This window comes from Culex quinquefasciatus, chromosome 1, assembly GCF_015732765.1.
Source record: "Culex quinquefasciatus strain JHB chromosome 1, VPISU_Cqui_1.0_pri_paternal, whole genome shotgun sequence".
NCBI classification, from domain to species: Eukaryota; Metazoa; Arthropoda; class Insecta; order Diptera; family Culicidae; genus Culex; species Culex quinquefasciatus.
Window position 1 is genome coordinate 64,856,666 of NC_051861.1, and position 26,641 is coordinate 64,883,306.

At 39.1% G+C, this 26,641-nt stretch overlaps 2 protein-coding genes across 2 annotated transcripts; both read left to right on the forward strand.

Annotated features, from left to right (window-relative positions):
• Positions 1-21,757: 21,757 nt before the first annotated feature.
• Positions 21,758-24,286, forward strand: LOC119770086 (uncharacterized protein K02A2.6-like). Its single transcript, XM_038264294.1, has one exon. The coding sequence runs from the start codon at positions 21,758-21,760 to the stop codon at positions 24,284-24,286; it is 2,529 nt and encodes an 842-aa protein (XP_038120222.1).
• Positions 24,287-24,387: 101 nt separating this feature from the next.
• LOC119770090 (uncharacterized protein K02A2.6-like) lies at positions 24,388-26,109 on the forward strand. Its single transcript, XM_038264300.1, has one exon. The coding sequence runs from the start codon at positions 24,388-24,390 to the stop codon at positions 26,107-26,109; it is 1,722 nt and encodes a 573-aa protein (XP_038120228.1).
• Positions 26,110-26,641: the final 532 nt, after the last annotated feature.

Genomic DNA, 26,641 nt, shown 5'->3' on the forward strand with positions numbered 1-26,641 from the left:
CCAAATTAACTGAAGTTCTCAAAACCAACGCTTGTTCTCACTAAAAATCTCCATAATAAATTCTCCCTAGAATTCAATCAATAGCCCCAACATAAGTCGTGTAGGGTTTCAGGCTACCGTTTCTTAAATCTTCGCTCCAAACTAACTGAAGTTCTCAAAACAAACGCTTGTTCTCACTCAAAATCTCCATAATAAATTCTCCCTAGAATTCAATCAATAGCTCCAACATAAGTCGTGTAGGGTTTCAGGCTACCGTTTCTTAAATTTTCGCTCCAAACTGACTGAGGTTCTCAAAACCAACGCTTGTTCTCACTCGCATTCCCGATAATAAAATCTCCCTAGAATTAAATCAATAGCTCCAACAGATGTCGGGTATGGTTTCAAGCTTCCGTTCCTTAAATCTTCGCTCCAAATTAACTGAAGTTCTCAAAACCAACGCTTGTTCTCACTCAAAATCTCCATAATAAATTCTCCCTAGAATTCAATCAATAGCTCCAACATAAGTCGTGTAGGATTTCAGGCTACCGTTTCTTAAATCTTCGCTCCAAACTAACTGAAGTTCTCAAAACTAACGCTTGTTCTCACTCAAAATCTCCATAATAAATTCTCCCTAGAATTCAATCAATAGCTCCAATATAAGTCGTGTAGGGTTTCAGGCTACCGTTTCTTAAATCTTCGCTCCAAACTAACTGAAGTTCTCAAAACCAACGCTTGTTCTCACTCAAATCTCCATAATAAATTCTCCCTAGAATTCAATCAATAGCTCCAACATAAGTCGTGTAGGGTTTCAGGCTACCGTTTCTTAAATTTTCGCTCCAAATTAACTGAAGTTCTTAAAACCAACGCTTGTTCTCACTCAAAATCTCCATAATAAATTCTCCCTAGAATTCAATCAATAGCTCCAACATAAGTCGTGTAGGGTTTCAGGCTACCGTTACTTAAATTTTCGCTCCAAACTGACTGAGGTTCTCAAAACCAACGCTTGTTCTCACTCGCATTCCCGATAATAAAATCTCCCTAGAATTAAATCAATTGCTCCAACAGAAGTCGGGTATGGTTTCAAGCTTCCGTTCCTTAAATCTTCGCTCCAAATTAACTGAAGTTCTTAAAACAAACGCTTGCTCTCACTCAAAATCTCCATAATAAATTCTCCCTAGAATTCAATCAATAGCTCCAACATAAGTCGGGTAGGGTTGAAGCGTGCAGCCGGCTAAGTCCAAGGCACTTCGACTGGATATTTCGGATCAAACACTTTCACTCTCTTTCACTGTCTCATTTACTGACTGCCTTTATTTGATTTCAGCTTGGGTTTTTATACTAAATCTAGTTATTTACTTAATTATTTAATATCTTATATTTTTACCCCCACTCTAGTTTTTGATGTTGCATAATATATCCGTCCTTTTCGGTTTCACACCAAAAATTCTTCCTCTAACTTATATAATATATTTTTGTCTCATTTACAACCCCCACTCCAACCTGTATTTTTCTTGATATAATGAAAAGTTTCCTTAATTCCCAGAATTCTACAATATATAACTCTCTTTTTTCTTATTTTATTTATTTTCCCCCACTCTAAAAATCCTTCCAAGTTATACATAATATCCTGGCCTATTTTATTTCTCTCACTCTTAAAATCCTAATATAAATGTTCTATTTCTTTCCACCGCGCTCTAATTCTCAGATTTTTCTCAGAAATTAGTCGCAGTCCTTTATGACTTAACCCATAGATAATGTAATCTTTATTTATTTTCCAGTCGTGCCTGTCCTTTTCACAGATATTGTTATTTGTTTGTTTCTCGTCGGGCACCTTTCTGCGCGTGCCACTTAAGTGGGTCATAAAAGTGTTGTCGGGTTTTCCCGTCCTACGCTCCTAATTGATTTTTATTTGTCTTCCTTTTTCTTACAACTCTCCTGATTCGCCTTTTCCTAATATTTTCGTTTTTAACAGAGAAAATCTACTGTGAATTTTTCTGGTAAGGCGAGGGTCGCTTCATATCCCCACACTTACGAGCTAGATGTTTGTCTGCTAAAGACGATCATCTACTGTCAGCTAGGTATATGTTGGAAATTGGTTAGACTTAATATTTAACTTAATTTTGATTGTTATTACAATTGATTCTGTTCGATGATGATGATTATTAATTGATGATCTCGCTGATGTTGTGGCTGATGAAAAAACTATCAACCTTGATGTTGATGTTGTGGCTGATGACGTTCCTTCCGTGTTGAAAAAAAATTATATTGTTGTCATATCCACTCTTTTATTCAATATCAATCTTACGGTTTAAAATAATCAAGTCATTGCTTGGTTTTCAGTGAAAATGATTCTTGTCAACTTAATCTGATACCATTCTGTTTATGTCGTTTCTTTTCCAGCATATTTGAAGAAATTGTGTGGAGATTTGCGTCAATCCTTTATGTGTGAATACACTGTGCTATCCATTCAGTTGTTTTTAATTTGTAGCGAATTGCAGTTCCATTCATTTGTTTTGATCAGCATTAAACTGTGATTATGCAGTTTCATCCAATTGTAACGAGTAGCGATTGTATAGTATCCAATTGTTTTGATCTATATCTGATGTTCAGATCATGTTTCATCCTTCGTCTCATGAGTTAATCGTTCATAAAGTATTCGGTTCCATTCACATTTATTTTGATTGAACAGATATATCTTTCCTCCACACAAAGTTATTGCTGCACTGTTGCCATCGTTTTTCCAATTATCAGATTATCAATCCATTTGAATCAAGTTTCACCTTTCACCTCACAAATCCTATCATACCTCAACCGTTTTCGATTAATTGTTAGAGCTCGAGGAACTTCTGCGATGCTTGTTGATCTTGATGTCCCATTGGTGAACTCCGGAATCTTAATTTAATAAGTGTAGTGTTTGTGTATGTGGGTTTATAATTTAACGTGTATTTGTTTTTTTTTTCACTTAATTTTAAAACATTTTATGATCTTTTAAATTGTATTGTTGCATTGTATTGATTTTTCTTATCATTATTATTATTATTTATTACTATGCCCAGTTGAATATTTTACCTTCTTTTTTTAAATGTGTAAAGTAAATCTTTCCCAGTTCCTGAGGGGAACACCCGTGAAGAGAATCGGGGCCGGCATTTACAAAGCGGATTCAGTGGCAGTTTTTCACTCAACTAATGTTAACATGGCGACCTATGATGTCGTGATAAGGTCCAGTTTGTGACGATACACTACCTTCCCTTTACTAAGCAATCGAATCCAGAAGGGAAAAGATCACCAGTTGTGTTGGTCCGAGCCGGGATTTGAACCCCGATCTACCGCTTACGAGGCTCGGTCATTAATGTGCTATAATATATATTCCTTTCTTGTCATGGCTAAAAAAATAAAAAAATAATTATTATTACAAGGAGAGTAGCCTACCTAAGATTTCGCTTGCGGAATCATCCTCCTCTCTCTCTTTTTATGCTGGAAATAGGTCGTTAACGCTGGTTTTTGTATATTTACTAATTATTCTGGAACTACCTTCTATATAATAAAAAAAAAATGAAAATTATTATTTTTGTTTGTCGATATGTCGAACCATTTATCATACTTAAAACATTCTTTTACACATTCATTCTGGTCTGCAGTACCTTGTCCATATAAACACTCATTCATTCATTGATTCATTCAGTTCGCATCTCATTTTTGTTATTTTTTTATATTTTTTTTTTTAAATTTGATTTTCTTGAGCTCTTTTTTATGTTATCCTATTACGACGCCAAATAATTTATTTTTAATTTTAATTACTTGAACGATAATTATATAAGTTCCTAGGAAAAATGATGATATTTCCGAAAATATTGAAATTCTTTTCATAATCGCTTTCAATAGTCTTATTAATTCATGATCCATTATTGGCGATGCTAATAAGGAATCGAATTTAAACCCTTGGTGACTGGTATTTTGCCCTGCCAAGGTTCTATACATTATCGTTGCTGCAATTCTGCCAGCGTTTTGTCCGAAAATCATGTTTCTCATTTTGTTTATACTTTCAGGATTATAAATGCCAGTTTCTATCAAATTTGGAATGGCTTCATAATTCCAATCTGTTACTAAGTCAGAAGTTAGTATAATTGGATTGTATGTTTCTCTTAATCTACTATCTACAGTGTACCAACGACCTCCTAAAACATATTTTACCGGTAATAACGGACTACAATCTATTTCGGTTCCCTTGTCTTGAATATGTCATGTATTTTCATTCATTTCATTCACACTTTAATATAATATCTTGTACTTTTCCATAGTTATTAGAGTGCACTCTTTTTTCTTTGAATATTTGTTTTTTTATACCACGTGGATTTTCAAAATTGTTAATTCATGCTATTATTCCATGCATTTAGTTTACATTTCTGTGATTTGATTAGTAAATAGCATTTATATTTATTAATGTTTTAGTTTAGTTAAGGCACTTTAAATACTTTCCTCTAATGTTTTAATCGCATGCAATCTATGACTATTTTAATCATTATAAGTTTAGCTATTTCTATGTTAATTATGATTCATGCATCCATATTAACTTATAACATTTAATTATCTAATTTAGTCATTAAACTTTTTCAACCTATTATTATGAATCTTCTCTAATTTATTACCATTTTTAATTACTGTTGTTTGCTCACTTGGCAAATCCACCACTTCATAAGGACCTCTCCATAAGCTTTGTAATTTTTCCCGACACCTGATGGAATAGTTTCAACTATAACTAGATCTCCATACCAGGGTTGCCATTCTCTCGCATTTTTGTCATAAATTTCTTTTCTTTTGTGTTTTGAAGCCAATACATTTTGTACAGCTTTGTCGTGAATATTTTTAAAATTTGCTTTCATCTCTGTAACATAATCATCGTAATTTAGTTCTGTCTCCGTAACATTGTAGACTGAATTCGGAATTCTAGCTTGTCTACCATATAATAATTCAAAAGGTGAATATCCAGTAGATGAGTTTACTGTGGTATTAAATTGAAACGTGAAAAATGGTAATAACTGATCCCATGTTTGAGGATTTCCTGCAATGTAATTTCGTAAGAACGTTTTAAGTTCTCTATTTGAACGTTCAACTAAATTTGCCTGTGGATGATAGGCACTTGTATTAATTTTCTTGATTTTTAATATTTTGCAAGTATGTTTTAATAAATTACTCATAAAATTAGCTCCTTGGTCTGTTACGACTTCTGCTGGAGCACCAAATCGACAAATGAAATGCTCTACAAAAGCTCTTGCCACTGTCGTGCTTTCTTGATCCGGTAAAGGAGCAACTACTAAAAATCTCGTAAGATCGTCTTGAATGACTAATCCATACCGATTATTGTCTTCGGATATAGTTAAAATTACTATATCCATATAAATTTTCTGAAAAGGTTCTGTCGACGTTGTCGTAATTTTCATTGGAATTTTGTGTTTTGGCCAAATTTTATTTTTTTGACATAATTCACATTGCTTTACATAATTTTCAACGTCTCGACGCATATTATCCCATGTGAAAAGAGGACTAATACGTTGAAGCATTCTTCTTCCACCTACATGACCTCCTAATGGTGAATCATGAAATTCTTTTAACACCGTATCTCTGTCTTCCATTTTAACAAACATTCTAGTGTCATTTGATGCATATAATGTGAATATTTTGTTATATTTTCCAGCTATAAATCTTAAAATGTTTACATCTGGATTGTGTTGCAAATTTCTAAACGAAACAATTTATATGTTTCGAACTGATTTTATGAAATCAGGACAATTTTCAAAACTTTTACTAATCCATTGAAAAGTTCTTCAATGTTTGTTACTGATTTAACTGAGCCATTGATAATTAAACCATACATTTTGTGTTCCGGAATGGATAAAATATTATCATACAAGTAATCTTTCATACCATGTGGTAGGTCAACTAATTGAGATAATTCTTTAAATGCTGTTTTACTATTTAGTATTACGAATGTGGCATCTGCATCACTTTCGTTTAGCATTGTTTTTGTAAATTTAAGTAATTTAAAATCAATTTCATCCTTATTTTGAGCATCGAAGAAGTCGTCCAAAGAATACTTTTTCCATGAATCATCTTCCTTTTCATTTCCAATATCGATTGTTTGTAATACGTCGATAGTTTCATTTAAATCCTCTTCATTTTGCGAGATATCATTTGTTATATCTATGTTGATATCATCTATAATTAGATTTTTCGAATTTCCAATTTGGTTTGATGAATCCTTTTGTTGACGTTTCTGTTGTCTGGTCACGACAGCAATTAAATTATTTTCTGAATTAATTTCCTCAACATCTTCATGTTTAATGCGAGAAAGAAAATCTGCAACAACATTTTCTTTGCCTTGTTTGTATCTAATGTCACACCCAATTCCTTGAATTTTTAATCTTAATTTTGAAAGAGTTGGTGAGGTTTCTTTTAATCTCCAAATTGCAATTAATGGTCTATGGTCAGTATAGACAATAAACTGTTGATTAAAAATATAGTGTTTAAAATACTCAATAGCCCATACAATAGCAAGTAATTCTTTTTCAATTGTATAATATTTCTTTTCAGAAATACTTAATGCTCTACTGGCGTATGCAATTGGATTGTCATTTGTTTTGGCATTTGATAATACTGCCCCTACAGCATAATCACTAGCATCTGTAGTAATCACAAATGTATCATTATAATTTGGACGAACTAAAATTGGTTCTGTCATCAAGCATTGTTTTAAATCATGAAATGCTTTTTCACAATCCTCTGACCATTTGAATTTGACATCCTTTTTAGTAAATTATTTAAATGTTTTCGTTTATCTGCCATATTTGGTATGAATTTTCCGTAAAAGTTAACTGTTCCAAGAAACGAACGAACATCTTTTATGTTTTGAGGACGTTTTAAATTTTTAATAATATTTATATTATCTTCCGTTGGTCTAATTCCATGTTTGTCAATAGTATGACCCAAATATTTAATTTGTGTCTTCAAAATGCTACATTTGGACGGTTCCACTTTCAAATTATGACGACTTAAAGCATTTAAAATTTTGAACAGATTATCGTTATGTTCTTTTGTGGTATTTCCGAATATAATAATGTCATCCAGATAGACAAAAGCCTTCACTGGTTGAATTTCAAAAAGAATAATATTCATTAGCTTTTGAAAAGTTGCCGGACTGTTTTTGAGACCCATAGGCATTCTTAAAAATTCATAATGTCCCTTCCAAGTAGAAAATGCAGTTTTAGCCGCATCTTTTGGATGAATGAGTATTTGATAAAATCCTGATTTTAAATCAATCGAAGAAAAATATTGAGCATCACCAATGTTATCCAGAATCTCGTTTATTAATGGAATCGGAAAAACAAATGGTTTCGTTATAAGATTTAATGCTCTAAAATCAACCACGATTCTGTATTTTTCTTGCCATCAGCTCCCACTTTCTTCGGGATGCACAGTACAGGAGCATTCCAAGGACTTTTGCTAGGTTGAATAATTCCTAATTTAAGCATTTCTTCGATCTGTTCGTCAATATGAGTTTTCGTAGATTCTGGCATTCTATATTGCCGTTTATTAATTGGTATTAATTGGTCGAGGAAAAATAATTTATTGAATTTTCGAATCATGAAAACTATGGCGTCATGATTTTCATTATTTAGATGTTTTAAATTAATTGTTTCTAAAAGTTTTTTTAATCTTTCTTCGCCGCATACATATTTGAACTTTTTATATTCAATGACGTCACAATCTTTGTCAATATCCAAGTTTAATTCCTTGGGAATGCATAATTCATCATCAAAATTACTTTGAGGTGAATTATGTATTTCATACGTTTGAGCATTATTTTCACAATAAGCTATAATATTTGCGTTTTCTTCATTCCCGTCATTTTCATCGTCACTTGAAGTAGATATCTCTTCACAATTAATATCTGCAAGATTCTCCTCATTTTTGTTATAATGATTATTAAAATATAATCTTGGTTTTGTAAAACAATGAAATTAAAATTTTTATCAATGAAAAGAGTGTGTCTCTTCAAGAATTCTGCACCAATAATTCCCGGTACAGGTAAATTCTTCATAACATAAAATTTTGTACTGAAAATTGTGTTACCAATCAACAATTCGATTATAACTGAACCCATTGTTTCATTACACGTATTATTGATGCCAGTTAAAGAAATATTATCTTTAAAATTGACATGAGAATAACCTATTTTATTTAAAACATTGCTTCTTATTATATTAACACTTGCACCTGTGTCAAGCAAGTAGTGAATAAAATTAAACGGGTTTTGTTTTGAAGCAATTCTTAATCTAAATTGTAGAAAAGGAGTTAAAATTATTTTGAGAATTTCGTGAGGGGGGTTATAAAATTCTCTTTGCTCTCTTAAACTATTATTATTCCAAATATTATTCCGATTATAATTCCGTCTCCTAAAACGATTTCGAGCTCGGAAATTAGAGCGTCTATTGAATTTTCCATTTTGCCGGGTATTTCGGACGCCAAATCTATCGAAAACCCCAAAAATTAGTTTTTCGTTGTGGATAATATGTTTTAGAATTATTAGACATATTATTCTGTTGAGAGCTATTTTCTCTATTAGCGTTAAAATTTTGGTTCGGTCGATTGTTTGAATGATTTTGGTTAAAATCATGATGTTGTTGTTGATGCCGGAATCTATTATTTTCCTGCGTAACATTTCTGTTATCATTATTCCTGTGGTAATTTTGGTGATAATTATTTCGAAAAACTGGTGCACTATTCGCTAAATTACCGTTATTATTATTATTGTAGTGTTTACATTGGCTTCTGAAGTTGGTTTTCACAGTTGGTGTCTGTATGTTCATTTTCTGTACGTGTTTCTGAAGATCTTCAAATTCTTCATCACTGACGTAATGATGTTCGAGAGTATTCAAAAATTGCCTAAAATCTGTTTCCACAATATTTCTCGCAGTGCGCTGTAATTCAATGTTGTTTAAACCCGCAATGAAATGAAGTTTAAAATTTTTCATAACTAAACTGTTCTTATTGAAGTCTTCTACGGACTCTAAGTCTGCAAGAATTTCCAATGCTCTGTTTTTGTATGACTTAAATTTCTCAAATTGCTTTTGTGAGATTGTACCAATTGTTTTGAAAATATTTACCGATGATTTTTACACTGAATTCTTCAATCATATTCTGTTCAACCTTTTCCCATGGTAAATTTGAAATTGAATTTGCAAAAATTTTGCTCTACCTTTTAATTTCAGTTTAATTACATTGATCAAAGGGGTATGAGACACTCCTTTTGGCATTTTACTGTAAAAATAATTAATTTGATCAATAAATGAAGTTAAATCTTCTGCATGTCCAAAGAAATCTGGAATGCAATTAATTGCTGAATCCATTGGAAATTCGTAAGAACTTGGATTTTTAGTGTTCTTTTTAATTTTTAAACTGACGGGAATAATCTTTAAATTTTCTACCTCGCCATATTTCTCCTCATCATCAGAATATATAATTAATTTTTTAGCAAAACTTCAAGAGCTTCTTGAAGATTTTTGTGATCTTCTTTGAACCCATTGTTAATTTTGTTGAACTCTTTAGGTTGAAGAGTATCCCTTGAAGCAATTAATAGTTGCTTATAATTTTCAACAGCTTCTGCTATTTCTATTGTCTTCTGTTCGATTTCTTCTTTAGATTTAGGAATAGCTTCCAATAAATTTGCTATTTCCAACGAAAAATAGTTGTCCAATTTATTTAATTCTTCCATCGTGATTAAGGAAGGAAATTTGTCTTACTTTTAAAAAAGTAAATTATTTTCTGCAGACTCTCAGGCTGTTTCCTTAATTAGAGAAATCCACAAGTTTTTTTAAGTTTAGAGTTGGTCAGAAAAACTCTAAGTCCCCGAAAAAAAGGTGTTAGTAAAAATATGGAAAAAAATGGTACTTACCAAATTATCATTTTAAGATTCTTGTGACACTTCTAACACTTTACTTTTCTATTACAAAACTTTTCTAACTGGTTAAGCCAGCAGAAATGACGTTCCAGTTTCAGAGTGAAACTTTCCGCTTGTCACCACTTTGAAGCGTGCAGCCGGCTAAGTCCAAGGCACTTCGACTGGATATTTCGGATCAAACACTTTCACTCTCTTTCACTGTCTCATTTACTGACTGCCTTTATTTGATTTCAGCTTGGGTTTTTATACTAAATCTAGTTATTTACTTAATTATTTAATATCTTATATTTTTACCCCCACTCTAGTTTTTGATGTTGCATAATATATCCGTCCTTTTCGGTTTCACACCAAAATTCTTCCTCTAACTTATATAATATATTTTTGTTTCATTTACAACCCCACTCCAACCTGTATTTTTCTTGATATAATGAAAAGTTTCCTTAATTCCCAGAATTCTACAATATATAACTCTCTTTTTTCTTATTTTATTTATTTTTCCCCACTCTAAAATCCTTCCAAGTTATACATAATATCCTGGCCTATTTTATTTCTCTCACTCTTAAAATCCTAATATAAATGTTCTATTTCTTTCCACCGCGCTCTAATTCTCAGATTTTTCTCAGAAATTAGTCGCAGTCCTTTATGACTTAACCCATAGATAATGTAATCTTTATTTATTTTCCAGTCGTGCCTGTCCTTTTTCACAGATATTGTTATTTGTTTGTTTCTCGTCGGGCACCTTTCTGCGCGTGCCACTTAAGTGGGTCATAAAAGTGTTGTCGGGTTTTCCCGTCCTACGCTCCTAATTGATTTTTATTTGTCTTCCTTTTTCTTACAACTCTCCTGATTCGCCTTTTCCTAATATTTTCGTTTTTTAACAGAGAAAATCTACTGTGAATTTTTCTGGTAAGGCGAGGGTCGCTTCAGGGTTTCAGGCTACCGTTTCTTAAATCTTCGCTCCAAACTAACTGAAGTTCTCAAAACTAACGCTTGTTCTCACTCAAAATCTCCATAATAAATTCTCCCTAGAATTCAATCAATAGCTCCAACATAAGTCGTGTAGGGTTTCAGGCTACCGTTACTTAAATTTTCGCTCCAAACTGACTGAGGTTCTCAAAACCAACGCTTGTTCTCACTCGCATTCCCGATAATAAATTCTCCCTAGAATTAAATCAATAGCTCCAACAGAAGTCGGGTATGGTTTCAAGCTTCCGTTCCTTAAATCTTCGCTCCAAATTAACTGAAGTTCTTAAAACAAACGCTTGCTCTCACTCAAAATCTCCATAATAAATTCTCCTAGAATTCAATCAATAGCTCCAACATAAGTCGGGTAGGGTTTCAGGCTACCGTTTCTTAAATTTTCGCTCCCAACTGACTGAGGTTCTCAAAACCAACGATTGTTCTCACTAAAAATCTCCATAATGAATTCTCCCTAGAATTCAATAGCTCCAACATAAATCGTGTAGGATTTCAGGCTACCGTTTCTTAATATTTCTCTCTAAACTAACTGAGGTTCTCAAAACCAATGCTTGTTCTCACTCCAAATCTCCATACAAAATTCTCCCTAGAATTAAATCAATAGCTCCAACATAAGTCAAGCAACGTTCATCTCACAAATTTCCTTCCAAGTGGCCAACGAGCAACGCTCATCTCACAAATTTCACTCTCTGTGGTCAACGAGCAACGCTCGTTTCACAAATTTTACTCTCAGTGGTCAACAAGCAACGCTCGTCTCACAAATTTCATTATCAGTGGCCAACGAGCACGCTCGTCTCACAAATTTCATTATCAGTGGCCAACGAGCAACGCTCGTCTCACAAATTTCCTTCCAAGTGGCCAACGAGCAACGCTCATCTCACAAATTTCACTCTCAGTGGTCAACGAGCAACGCTCGTTTCACAAATTTCATTGTCAGTGGCCAACGAGCACGCTCGTCTCACCAATTACATTATCAGTGGCCAACGAGCAACGCTCGTCTCACAAATTTTACTCTCAGTGGCCAACGAGCAACGCTCGTCTCACAAATTTCATTATCAGTGGCCAACGAGCAACGCTCGTCTCACAAATTTTACTCTCAGTGGCCAACGAGCAACGCTCGTCTCACAAATTTAACTCTCAGTGGCCAACGAGCAACGCTCGTCTCACAAATTTTACTCTCAGTGGCCAACGAGCAACGCTCGTCTCACAAATTTTACTCTCAGTGGCCAACGAGCAACGCTCGTCTCACAAATTACATTATCAGTAGCCAACGAGCAACGCTCGTCTCACAACTTTCACTCTCAGTGGCCAACGAGCAACGCTCGTCTCACGAAATAATGTCTAATAATGTTGCGTATTCCCGAAAAGACACGCGGCAAACCAGCCTCGAAACGACGCGCCGCACTTTCGGCAAATGAGCGCTGTCAAATCCCATACTACGCGTTTTGTTTTTCTTGATCTTTTCTTCGAATCGCGTGGCATTGGCTAGGTATGTTTTTTTATTGCACCAAAAGTACAGACAATCGCTGGCAACAATGTCTATGGCACATTCTGAAACGCCGCGCTGCGTGTACCTTTGAAAAAACGGACAATACCAACGAGCAACGATCATCTCAAACATTATACTTCTATGTGGCCACGGTGGTTACACGAGTTACATTATTACATTAATGTTTCTTTTTTTTAGTATACAACCAACAATTATCTCCATTGTACCTTGCTTGCAATTTCATTCAACAAGCCTAGCGTATTCCGTTATATTTCGTAGTAACTCACTTAACATTTTCACACATTGTTGCGCAGCCAAGTTATCAGGGCAGCATGCCCTCTGGAGTAAGCCTGCAGCGTTGCAAGGTCAGGAACTATCCACTGGTAGGGTTTCCTCGGCGATGTCACTCCAGGTACTTACTTCGGGACACTTTTGCACCTTACTCACTGCACTATTACTTTGAACTATAACTGGACTCCACTTGTATTTCTTTCTGAGGGAAACACGTTGGTAGGATGATCTTCGAACTTGATTTTATTGAATCTTCAACAGGGTTTTGTTCCAGGTTGGATAAGTTACAGTAGCAATGTATGAATCACCTAATGCTTGATCATGTTACGTTAGCATTCGATATCTACGTAGAGAAATTTCGTGACCGAGTACATCCCTTCGATGCCCTAGTTTATTAATTAATTGATCCGATCTTCTCCTAGAACTAAACATGTACCCCAAAGGGTCAAATAGTTAAGCGGGTTGCCTACATTTCAAGCAACACTTAGATGTCCTGAGATTTCAAATCATTCTTGCCAGATTTACCGTTATTCTTCTATGGATCTTCAAGAGCGATTGAAAGCATTTGTAACGTTCTCGTCCATTCCTCCTGTAGGATAGAAAAGGATGGCATACTAAAAATGAGTAGACCACGCCTTCTTTTAAGTTGACATAATGTAGTCCGAGCAGATGCCAGACATTCTTGGAAATCGATCGTACGATCTCGCCTGATTTCTTAGCACTTTCTACATCTTGTGCGCTGAAAACAATAGATTCTTTGTATCCTCACTTATGGTTTGCTGTGACGCCACTTGGTTTTGACCTTGATTTTAGAAATGTTGTGACTTCTCGCGACACTTGCGTTTCGTTTTGATCATCGATATTGAGCTGGACTGATTTCAAATATTTATTATGCTCGCGCGGCGTTCCGGGGCCCGTAAATCGTCCTAGATTTACAAAGTATTATTAATGCTGTGCAATGTTACAACTGGATAAAGAGGTTGTCTTTCTGCAATGATTTCTCTTGTTTCAGTTTCTTCTTTAACGGCCTCTACTGTATCGTGCCTTTCGCTACGTTGTGAGGTTCGTTGCATCGTATTCTTATGCGATAGAAAATTGGTAAATGAATCCCAAAATGCTGCTACAAGTTGCCAACCCAAGCCATAGATGTCATATAAAATTCTTCCATGCATGATAGTGTCAATTATAAACTTAACGATTCTTCCAATCATATAGATTCCTATGAATGTAGAGGTTATATTGCCAAGGTATGTAGACCATGTCATCAGTTTGTTCCAGTATCTCTCGATTACATTTTCAATATATTTATCTGGCATGAGTGCTTCAAAATTGAATCCTGGAAAGTTTGGTTGCTGTCCGATAAGGATTTTGTGCATTACATTTGACGCAACGCGTCTATCGCCTTGCTCATAAATTAGATTTCTCATCTTCACTACGCTCTCTGCATCGTATACTCCACTCTGCATGAGGTTTGGTAACGGGGTGTACGACCAAGTTGTTAATAGGTCGGTTGTTAGTTTCATAGGGGCAGTTGTTTCTCTGAATCTACTATCAGTAGTGTACCATCTTCCACATATTTGAAATTTTGCTGGCAGCAACGGAGTACAATCAATTTGCGTTCCTCTGTTTTGGAGTACTCTAGTTACCGGAGCAATATACATAGTTTGATTGTTGTATATTACTGGGATTTCCTGGTAACATATTTCGTCAGATTTGGGAGTTACGTATACTGGCTTACATTCCAGAATATGTAGGACTTCTCCCGCTACTACTGCGGTAAAACCAGATCGTTTGATGATACTGGTGACAAATTCAGTAGGGTTAAGTCTGACCAATGTCAGTTTTGTTTCCATTAGATTTTTGTCTACCTTACACATTTCGGTCATAACCGTGTTGTAAAGTTGAGACATGCTCTGCCCAACGTAATTTTCAACGAGCGTTATTTTGGAGTTGAAATACGTGAACAAATCAAAATTTCTTCCTGGTGAAGATTTTTGGTGAACGGAGAGTTGGATCCGATAACTTCAACTACAATTATGCGAGGGTGATCGGTTAGATAGCCAGGATGACCACACACCTTTGTTTGTTCTCTGGTACGGATAGAGAACAAGTGCGTATCAGAAACGGTGCTGTAAACTACGTTGAAACCTTCACCGTGTGTTTTCGTGTTCTCATTTTTTTTTTTTTGTTAACTGTACCTTCGTAGATCACCTCGAATTCAGTTTCTTCGCACTTATTATTAAATGCGACATCCCATGTTATATACCCGTCTTCGGAATCAAGGCATTTTCCATGAGAGTATGTGCAAGTTAAACCGTTTCTAAGCAGAATGACATCGTTTTCGTAATCAACGACGGCGGTGTAGTCGCGTAGAGTGATTTCGTATTCGTAATACACTAACGCGTCAAACCATGTGAATTCTGGTGTCTTGTAAGTTTCACCTTTGCAGTCACTGTTTCTCACAGTTCCTTCTATTAGAGTTTCACCTCTGGTAGTTTCATTCCGTTTTATTTCGTTTATTTGATGCTCATATGTTAGCCTTACAATTCCTAATTGTTGTGATGTTCGACATTCTTCAGAGGTGAATTCTTTTACGATGTATTTATAGCTTCCTTCGTAATCAGATGTATGAGAGTGCATTCCGCAATGCCTTATCTTTCTTTTATGATAACTTTGCATTGGTAAACTTTTATGTCACTCTTAACGTTTCTTTGAAGAACTTGAATCTGAACTTCATGCGTTGTTAAATTGTTCGAAGGTGGGAGGCATGAAGCAACGTCCAACAAGGAATAGCTCGTTAGATTTACTTCGGGGCTTCCACAGTCATACGCTATAAGTCCAGACCCTTCAAAGCAATTTATATGTCCCAGAAAGCTACACATTAAGTATAATGTTAGCAGCAGATTCTGCCTTGGAAAGGTTTGCTTTTTTCCAATGATTAGTTTAGTTTTATTTGGTTCATAATCGTCATCATCATGTTCAATCGAATTTATTAGTCCCACAAAGTTTCTGTTTTGAATCTTTGTTTGGCTTCGAGTGATACGCTTGTTAGTATCGTTAATGTCTGAAAGTTGATGTTTTTGACCTTCTGGAAGGCCTACATCCAATACAGCTAACTTGACTACTGGTCTGATGTATACGCCAGTGGTAGTCTTTACATCAGCCGATCTTACGCATCCATCCTTTGATGGGTGTACTTTTTCGATAATTCCTTTCTGCCATTTTGCTTTTTCATTATCATCTGCGATAAGAACTATATCGCCAACTTTTACGTTTCTAATGGCTTCTGTCCATTTTGATCTCTTAGCTTGTGTGGGGAGATATTCATGCAGCCATCTGTCCCAATGCCAACAGTTGAACTCTTTTCCAATGCTGCCTTGTAGCTTCAGCTTTAGAAGCATCGTTTAAAGATGGCTCAGATCCGCCTGCGCACCCGATCAGAAAATGATTTGGTGTTAACGGTTCATCATCAGTAGCATCCAATGAAATAGAAGTCAAAGGCCTACAGTTTATGATGAATTCAATTTCAGTTAGTAAAGATCGAAGTGTGTGTTCAGGCATGGTTTCACTTGGAAGCAGGGTCTTAACTTCTTGAACCATACGTTCCCAAGCTCCACCGAAATGTGGAGAAGCGGGTGGGATGAAGTGCCATTCAATACCTTCTGATGACAATCGATGACGGATCTTTTTCATTTCGTTATCTGCACCGACAAAATTTGTACCATTGTCGCTGTACAAGAACTTCATTTTTCCTCGTCTGCTTTGAACAGATTTCAAGCACATGATGAACGCATCAGTGCTTAAATCATGAGCCAGTTCTAGATAAACTACTCGAGTGGTCATACAGGTGAAAACGACACCCCAACGCTTTTCGGATCTTCTTCCGATTGATACGTTATATGGGCCAAAATAATCAACACCTGTATGAGTAAAGGGTTTTATGAACGGCTGCAGACGACATTCAGGCATTGGTGCCATTCTCGGAGCTAAAGCTTTAGCGCGCGAGTTTTTGCAAAATTGGCATCGAACACTCATTCTTTGCATTCCTGCGTTAATGTGAATGATATGATATTTCTGTTGAACTGCGGCTATTGCTGCTTTGGTTTTCTTATGTTTAAATAACTCATGTTGATTCTTCAATACGAGATCTGATACATGATGTTTTTCTGGGAGTATGAATGGATAACGCGCGCCATAAGGTACGCATTCTGCATTTTTATAGCGAGTTTCAGATTTCATTGTTCCATCTTCCGATAGAAACGGTGAAAGTGTTCGTATTTTGCTTGATTTATCGATGGTTTTCTTGGTTTGTAAATCCAACATTTCATCAGGAAATAGGGTACGTTATCCATTAGTGGACCCCTTTCCTATAGTGGACCCTCTGAAGGGTTTTTGATGAAAAATTCAATAAAATCACAATTTTAAGCGTGTTTTTGTCTACAAATCTTTTATTTGGCAAGTTCAGCATCATTTAAAACAATGTTGGCTGACATTGACGTGTCCTTTCAGCCAAAATAAGTGTTTTGAGTTCGACATCTGAAATCAGCCATGGCCACTAGCATTTTCACAACAAAACTGCATTTATATTTTATGATTGAATTAACTATCCAATCATTTTTGACTGATTATTCAACTTCAGCAGGTCGAAATAATGTAAGTTTAAGTAACTTTACTAAAATAAAACGAAGAACTGCTCATTTTCGAGCAAAAATTAGGGGTCCAATATAGGACAACGAAAATCCAAACTTTTCCTAAAGTGGACCCTGTTAATTTAACTTACAAAAATAAAGAAAACTGTGTATTTAAGCAAAAGTTTCTCTTAAACATACAAAGAATGCTTGTTGTAATCAACTTAAACGCATATTTTTTCAATTGTGAGTATAAATATAGCTGTTTTTATGTTAAAAGTACCAATATGCTGAAGCCGAAAGAATTTATATTTAATCAAAACTTTAGTTAATGGTACTTAACTAAAGCATCATAGTTGCAGTTTGAAATGATATTTTATAATAATAAATCAATAACAAAACATTATTTATAAATAAACATGCGTGGTTTTATCAGGAACTGTAAACAAAACTATTTTTTAGTTTCGGTCAATCATTTATGTAATTAATATGGAAAAAAATGCATCAAAATTACTTTTTTAAACTATTTGTATGATTACAGTGGTTTTTGAAACGTTTTCTCGGATCTTTTTCTGAAATAAATGTGTTTAAATGTCTGTTAGGTTTTTTGTTGTTTAAAGCCAAATTTGTTAACAAAACATATTTGTTCATGATGAAAAGTGAGCAAATCCAACTTTTATTCATTATATCTATGATTAGACCTACACCATGCATCAAAACATTAAATATCGGTTAAATTTGGTATAAAAATAACAGTTTGCCTATAGTGGACCCGGGTCCACAATCGGATTATGGACCCGGGTCCACTATAGGAAAAGGGGGTCCATAACAGGCAAAAAAAACTTTTTTTTCAAATGGCTATTTTTCTGCTCAAAAACAAAAAACTGGTGAAACAAATACTCAAAATTGTTCAAAACACTCCAGATTCCATTATTTTGTACAAAGGGTTATGAAAAAGTGCTTAAAATATAGAAAATTTGTGAAATATGTGCTTCGGCTCTACTAGGGGGTCCACTAATGGTTAAAATACCCTAACTCCCATTGTGCTTTTTGGATTAACATAGTCTCCGCCTTTTCCATGTCAGAGGCTGTTATCTTATTGTCAAATGTTATTTTCTTAGCTTTACATTTGAGCCAGTTAAAGTACTTCAAGACGATACACACTGATCTCTTCAAGCGGTTCCAATCCGAGCACCAATTTATGTTCATCCATTCCAAGTTAGGTTTCTCTACCGATGAGATTGTGAACATAGGACGAAGCTCTTCATGACTTAGATCAACAGTTTGCTGTCCTTTTTTTTCTAAATCCCACTGAGATTCGTCTGTTATCAAAAACGGGGTCCGTCTATCCATTTTGAATTGGATAGGATCGTTTTAGTTGCTTCATCGGCAGGGTTTGAAGCCGAGTCAATATATCTCCATTGAGATTCCACTGTACTGTCAAGTATCTCACTAACTCGATACTGTACAAATTGCTTATATTTTCTTAGTTCAGATTTTATCCAACTCAAAACAGTTTTTGAGTCAGACCAGTAAACTACATTGTCAATCGACAATCTTAGTTCTTTCAAAACCGTGTTTGCTAATCTAGTTCCGAGAAGCGCAGCTTGTAGCTCTAGACGCGGGATTGATAAAATTTTGGTTGGAGCAACCTTTGATTTTCCAGCTAAAATCGTTACGTCAATGCCTTCAGTTGATATGGTTCTTATGTATACGACAGCCGCATATGCGTTTAAGGATGCGTCGCAAAAAACATGAAGTTCACGTTTCGTTACGTTTATATGAGTAACATCTGGAAATCTTTAAAGTATCCAATGATGATAATCTTTTCAACCAACATTGCCATTCTTTATTTATATTCTCTGGGATTTTGTCATCCCAATCAATTCCGACTCTCCACAAATTCTGCATAATTATCTTAGCCTCGATTGTGATGTGAGATATTAGTCCTAAAGGATCATAGACGCTCATTATAGACGATAGAAGTTGTCTCTTTGTTGGTTGTATCATGGATTCAGTATTTGTTTTAATTTTAAATTTGTACTTGTCATTTTGTATGTCCCAGTACATACCAAGTACTTTTTCATATGTGTTTTCTTCATTATCAAGTTTTACTTCCTTCAATGGTGAAACTCTATCACCAGGAAGTAGTTTTAAAAGTGCTTTGGAATTTGAAATGAAGTTTCTCATTCTAAAGTTCGCGCGGTCATGTATTTTTATGACATCTAGGACAATTTGTGTTGCTTTAGTCAGATCGCTAAAGCTGTCTAGATAATCATCTACATAGTGATTTTTAATTATTGCTTCGACTGCTTCAGGGTATTTATCCTCAAATTTTCTTGCGTTCTCATTTTTAATGAATTGAGCACAAGCTGGTGAGCACGTAGCTCCAAATGTCATTACATTCATTTCATATATCTCAAGGGCATTTTCCGGATTTTTCCTTGAAATAATGCGTTGGGATTCTCTATCCTCTTTTCTTATTGCTACCCGGTGAAACATTTCCTCTATATCCCCGGTAATTGCGGTAATAGGTCCTTCTCTGAAACGCATTTTAACGCCGAGAGATGATTCTGTCATATCTGGTCCTGAGAGAAGCTTCGAATTTAGTGAAACACCATCAATTTTTGCCGCTGCGTCAAAAACCATGCGTGGTTTTGGTGGCTGTTTGTTCTTATTTACCGTTATGAAGTGAGGCAAGTAAAATGTTTTTGGAGTTTCAATCAAGGCTTCTTCCGGGCTCAATTTCCGCATATAGTCCTTTTGCAAGTATTCGTCGATTTTGTCATGATACCAATCTTTGACAACTGTATCCTTGTATAATTTCTTTTCCAGCATCAAGAACCGACTTAATGCGGTTTTATAACTGTTTGGTAGTTCAACCACTTCGCTTTTCCAGAGCAAACCAATTTCATAACCACTTTTGGTTAATTTTATGGTATCATTCATTATCTTGAGTGCGCGTTCATCGATTTTAGAAATAAGCTCATTTTGGGAACTTTTACCCCGAAGGATTCAATAGAGAAATAATTTGACATGATTTCTCTCATGGACCTTTCTTCATTGTTGATCTCTTCAATTACGAAAAGATGATTCTTTTCTTTTGAATAGCTATGGTCACTTCCATACAACAACCAGCCCATTTTTGTCAACCGGGCAACTGGCTCATTATAAGCCCTATACCTTTCTTCGATTCCTCTGAACAAATGTGCGTGTTGTAGGCCTAAAAGAATTGTTGGTACTGCCTTTTCATAAGAATCGAATTCAATATTTTTAAGATAATCAAACTTTTTCTTTAATGTTGTTACATTTATTGACTGTGTAGGAAGCGATAAATCTTTAACAGTGCGCATATTATTTAAGTTGAATGTTTTTCCGTTAGGAGAAATCATTTTAAATTCTACGGTCATACTTTCAGAATCTTCTTGAGTATTTCCGTTGGTCCAAGCCAGTAACATAGGTTTGTATGTACCTTTGATTTGAAGACGGTCGACAACTTCTTTTTTAACTAGGCTGACTGATGAACCGGAGTCGAAAAATGCATATGTTTCGAATTTATTGTCACCGTTTACAAGAGTGACCGGAACAATTTGATAATAAACCTTATTATGTTTCTGAACGTGGCAATTCACCTTGGCGGCTTCTTCTTGATTTGTTGTAGCAGTTTTCTCCTGTGCTTTCCTAGTGTTTTTTTATGTGCAACAGGCGATTATGTTTGCTTTTGCAGCCCCCTATGTTGCAAGTTCTAGAATACTTGCAATTTTGTAGAACATGGTTAGAGTAGCAACAGGAATAACATAATTTATTCCGAGCGACAAATTGACACACATTTATTATCGCCTGTAGTGTGGTAATTAAGTCTGTCAAGCCTTTTTTCATTGAACGCTTTATTTTCCTTTACTCCCCTTTCGGCCATTAATGAAGTAGCCAATTTTTCTTCAGGTTTCAAGAACTCGTGGAAGTCCTTTAAGGTTGGCGCAACGTATGGGTTTAAGTCATCCGCTGCATCCTTCCTTCTAGCAATTTGCTTGAGCCAATTTTGATGTAGACTGTATGGTAGCTTGTTAGCAAGATCGATTATCAATCTATGGTCGTTAAGGTATTCTTCATGTTTGAGACATTCCATGTTAATTGCTATGGCAACACTGTCCATAGCGAGACGCCGCACGAACACACTCAACGTTGTGCGGTTGGCGCACACCTTGCGAGGTGACAGCTTTGTCTAAAGCGAGCCACGAAAGAATAAAGACACGTTTTTGTAATCGCTCACTAAAGTTAGTTTTTAGACTTAAATAAATCTCTAATGTTAGTCTCTAACTCGCGTTTGTTATTAGCGAAAGACATAACATTGTTTGGCGACGAGGAGTAGTTTCGGTTCGAAGTAGTTTCGCGTCGGTTTTCGGGTTTTCGCGTTCGAGCGGGGTTCCTAACCTCAAAATGCCCCCGAAGGTGACGCCGAAGAAGGACGGGCCGCAGCAGCAGCCGGATCTCACGGCGATTCTGGCGCAGCTCACCGCCTACTTGGAGAACCAGTCCAAAACACAGGAGGCTCTCCTTGAGCAGCTCTCCAAGCCGAAGGACAACGAGTTCCTGATGGAAGCACTTTCCAACACCATCCCGGAATTTGTTTACGATCCCCAAAGCGGACTGGTTTTCGACAAGTGGTACTCCCGGCACGAGGAGGCCTTCAACAAGGGCGGGGAGAAGCTGGAGGAAGCGGACAAAGTGCGGCTGCTCGTGCGAAAGCTGTCCTCGGTGGATCACGACCGCTACGTGAACTACATCCTACCGGAGAACCCACCGGACAGATCGTTCCAGGACACGGTGGACACGCTTAAGGAGATGTTCGGGCACCAAACGTCCGTGTTCTTCCGGCGCTACCAGTGTCTGCAGACGACCAAGCGGAATGCGGAGGATTTCGTCACGTACGCCAGTACCGTCAACCGAGCGTGCGAGGATTTCAACATCCGGACGATTACCTCCGACCAGTTCAAGTGCCTGGTGTTTGTCGCTGGTCTGCAGTCGGAGCGGTACAAGGACATCCGGACCCGGTTGCTGGCGAAAATGGAAGGCGAGACGGCGGAGCACCCGATGACTCTCAAGAAGCTGTTATTGGAGTGCCAGCATTTGGACAACCTCAAACACGACACTGCTGTTATTGAGGGTCCGAAGCCGGCCGTCAAAGCGGTCCAGCAGGATCGCAGCGGCTTTCGCGAGTCGGGCAAACCGGAACGGAAGTTCGACAACAGGAATCCGGCCAAGGCAACCCCACGACGTCCGTGCTGGCAGTGCGGGCAGATGCACTTTGTTGCAGACTGCTCGTACACGAAACACACCTGCAAGACGTGCGGCAAAGTGGGACACAAGGAAGGATACTGTGCTTGCTGCTCCAAACCCTCCGGTTCCGGAGAAGGTGCATCACACACAGCACCCGGAGGCGGCAAGAAGAAGCACAAAAAGAAGCGGGCCGACGGCGGGGGAAACTCAAACGGAGTGTACGCTGTTAACAAGGAAGGTGTCGTCGGACGGCGCAAGTTCGTGGAAGTTCTGATCAACAACGAACCGATCGAACTCCAGCTCGACTGCGGATCGGACTATACCATCATCTCGACGGATTCCCTTCCCCTGCTCGGCAACCCAGAAACCATTCCGACGGAACTGCGGGTGGCCACAGCCTCAGGCAAACCCCTTCCGCTGGAATTGGAGTTCGAGTGTGACGTCACGTTCCGCGGGACCACCAAGCGTTCCGTGTGCTACGTCACTCCTGTGCGCGGTTTCAAGGTTCTTGGGAGCGACCTGATGGAAGCTTTCGGGCTGTACGACATTCCGATCAACGACTTCTGCAAGCAACTCACAACTGCGGAGGACGCTTTGGCGTGTGGTGCCGCGCTGAAGGCGAAATTTCCGGCGGTGTTCCAGGAAGGACTCGGACGGTGCACGAAAACGAAGATCCAGCTGTTCCTGATCGACGGGGCGAAGCCGGTCTTCAAGCCTAAGCGGCCAGTGCCGTTCCACTCGCAGCGGCTGGTCGAGAAGGAGCTCAACCGATTGCAGAACATGGGAGTGCTGGAGCCGGTCGACTACTCGGACTGGGCGGCACCCATCGTGGCAGTTCGGAAGGCGCAGCGCGACGCAGACGGAGATCCGGTGGTCCGCATTTGCGCGGATTACTCGACCGGATTGAACGCTATGCTGGAGGCGAACAAGTACCCTCTCCCTACCCCCGACGACATCTTCGCAAAGCTGGCTGGCAGCAAGTTCTTCAGCGTGATTGACCTGTCGGACGCTTATCTGCAGATGGAGGTAGAGGAGGAGTCGCAGAAGCTGTTGACTATGAACACACACAAGGGGCTGTTCAAGGTAAAGCGTCTGCCGCCGGGAGTGAAACCCACTCCTGGAGCCTTCCAGAAGGTCGTTGACAACATGCTCGCCGGCCAGGAAGGAGCGGCGTCGTTCCTCGACGACGTGCTGGTGTTCGGCCGAACGCGCGCTGAGCACGACCGGAACTTGGAGCAAACGCTGCAGCGGATCCAAGATTTTGGTTTCCGGCTCAAGATCGAGAAGTGCAAGTTCTACATGACGGAGGTGAAGTACCTGGGCCACATCATCAACCAAAACGGAATCCGCACCGACCCGGGGAAAGTGTCTGCCATCTCGCAGATGCCACCGCCGAAGAACCTCACCGAGCTGCGTTCGTTCTTGGGCGCGGTCAACTACTACGCGAAGTTCATCAAGGAGATGCACCAGCTGCGTAGGCCACTCGATCTGCTGCTGAAGAAGGACGCAAAGTGGGCCTGGTCGGACGACTGCCAACGATCGTTCGAGCGCTTCAAGGAGTTGCTCAAGTCTGACCTGATGCTGACCCACTACAACCCGACGTTGGACATTATCGTGGCCGCTGACGCTTCGCAAACCGGAATAGGCGCCACAATCCGACATCGTTTCCTGACGGTTCGGAGAAGATAATCCAGCACGCCTCACGATCGTTGACACCGGCGGAGCAAGCGTACGGGCAGATCGACAAGGAAGCTCTGGCGCTTGTCTACGCTGTCACGAAGTTTCACCGGATGCTGCTGGGACGACGGTTCGTTCTGGAGACAGACCACCAGCCTCTGCTCCGCATCTTCGGGTCGCACAAGGGAATCCCGACACACACGTCCAACCGACTGCAACGACTGGGACTCGTTCTGCTGTGCTACAACTTTGGCATCGACTACGTCTCCACGGCGAACTTCGGGTACGCGGATGTACTCTCCAGACTCATCGATTCGGCGGCCAAGCCGGAGGAGGAGTACGTTATCGCCGCTCTGTATCTGGAGGACGACATGTCGGCGGTCTTGGAAGACTCCGTTGGCAACACACCTGTCACTTCCAAGATGATCGCCGCTGCTACCGCCCGGGACAAGGTGCTCAAGAAAGTGGTCCAGTACTTGGAAGGTGAGTGGCCGGCCAGCGCAAGCGAAATCGACAACCTGGACGTGAAGGCGTTCTACCACTGGAAGGAGAGCCTGGCGCTGACTCAGGGCTGCATTCTTTTCGGCCAACGAGTGGTGGTGCCGGAGACCTACCGAAAGCGGATTCTGCAACGCCTGCACCACGGTCACCCGGGCATGGTCCGGATGAAGAGTCTGGCTCGGAGTTTCGTCTACTGGCCGCACATCGACAAGCAGGTGGAGGACACGGTGAAGCAGTGCGCGGACTGTGCTGCAGCTGCCAAATCTCCCCCACACTCTCCACCAGAAGCCTGGCCAACACCAGCGGGACCATGGCAACGCATTCACATTGATTACGCGGGCCCGATCGATGGTCTCTACTTTCTCATCATCGTGGACGCTTTCTCGCGATGGCCCGAGATCTACCCGACGACGACCACGACCGCTAGGGCCACGATCCAGTTTCTTCGAAGCACGTTCGCACGCCTTGGCCTGCCGATGGTACTCGTGTCGGACAACGCGGCTCAGTTCACTTGCGACGAGTTTGAGTCCTACTGCAAAGCGAACGGAATCACCCACATCCTCACCGCGCCCTACCATCCGCAATCGAACGGGCAAGCGGAACGCTTTGTGGACACCGTCAAGCGAGGAATGAAGAAAATCAACAAGGGAGAGCCACTGCAGGAGACACTCGACGTGTTTCTGGCAACGTACAGGTCGACGCCGAGCGGAACAACCGAGCAGAAGTCACCAAGTGAACTGCTGTTTGGACGTCAAATGCGCACCACACTCGACCTACTGCGACCACCACCAACACCGGTTGCTGAGATGAAGACAACTGCTGAGAACGACCAGAGACGAGAATTTGCACCTGGCGACTTGGTGTATGCGAAGGTGCACAAGCGGAACGACTGGTACTGGGAGGCAGGAAAGGTCATCGAAAGGCTCGGCTCGGTGAACTACAACGTGTGGTTGGACGGCCAACGTTCGGGGCTGATCCGGTCGCATATCAACCAGCTTCGTCCACGGCACGAGTCAGTGGATTTGCCGGCGCGCGGTCGCGCTGTTAACCTTCCGCTGGACATTCTCCTGGGCGAGTTTGGGTTCGCTCAACCAGCAACCGAGGACGTCACGCAAGCAGCTGTGGTGGAACCTGAAGGCGCGAACCAACCAGAAATCACCGAGCAACCTGGCAACAACGATGGACCGGAACCAGCTGTGATCCAACGGCCGATCCGGCGGGCTTCGACGGGAAGTATTCCGCTGAGTTGCGTTCCCGTGCCGACGACGACGATCACCAGAAGTGGACGCGAGGTTCGGCTGCCGCCGAGGTTCGATCACTACGTGATGTCTTAAAGAGGGAGATGCTATGGCAACACTGTCCATAGCGAGACGCCGCACGAACACACTCAACGTTGTGCGGTTGGCGCACACCTTGCGAGGTGACAGCTTTGTCTAAAGCGAGCCACGAAAGAATAAAGACACGTTTTTGTAATCGCTCACTAAAGTTAGTTTTTAGACTTAAATAAATCTCTAATGTTAGTCTCTAACTCGCGTTTGTTATTAGCGAAAGACATAACATTAATAACTAAGTCCCCAATACCAGAGACAAAATCAATCATGCTCTTAGGATTGTCAAATCTGGGACTACGCAAAGATAATACATCATTCATTAGGCCTTTATAGACAAGCTCGATACTTCCGAATCGATCTTCCAAAATTTTCATAATTACTGTCACATTATCTGCATCCATCAATAAGGAGTTCACCTTTTTTTTATATTTATATTTATTCAAATTTCTTTTCCATGTACATTCATTCAGTTAAAATATTATTGAGTGTCCAATCACAAACGATGACTTTTCACCTCAATTTTAAATACTAGCAA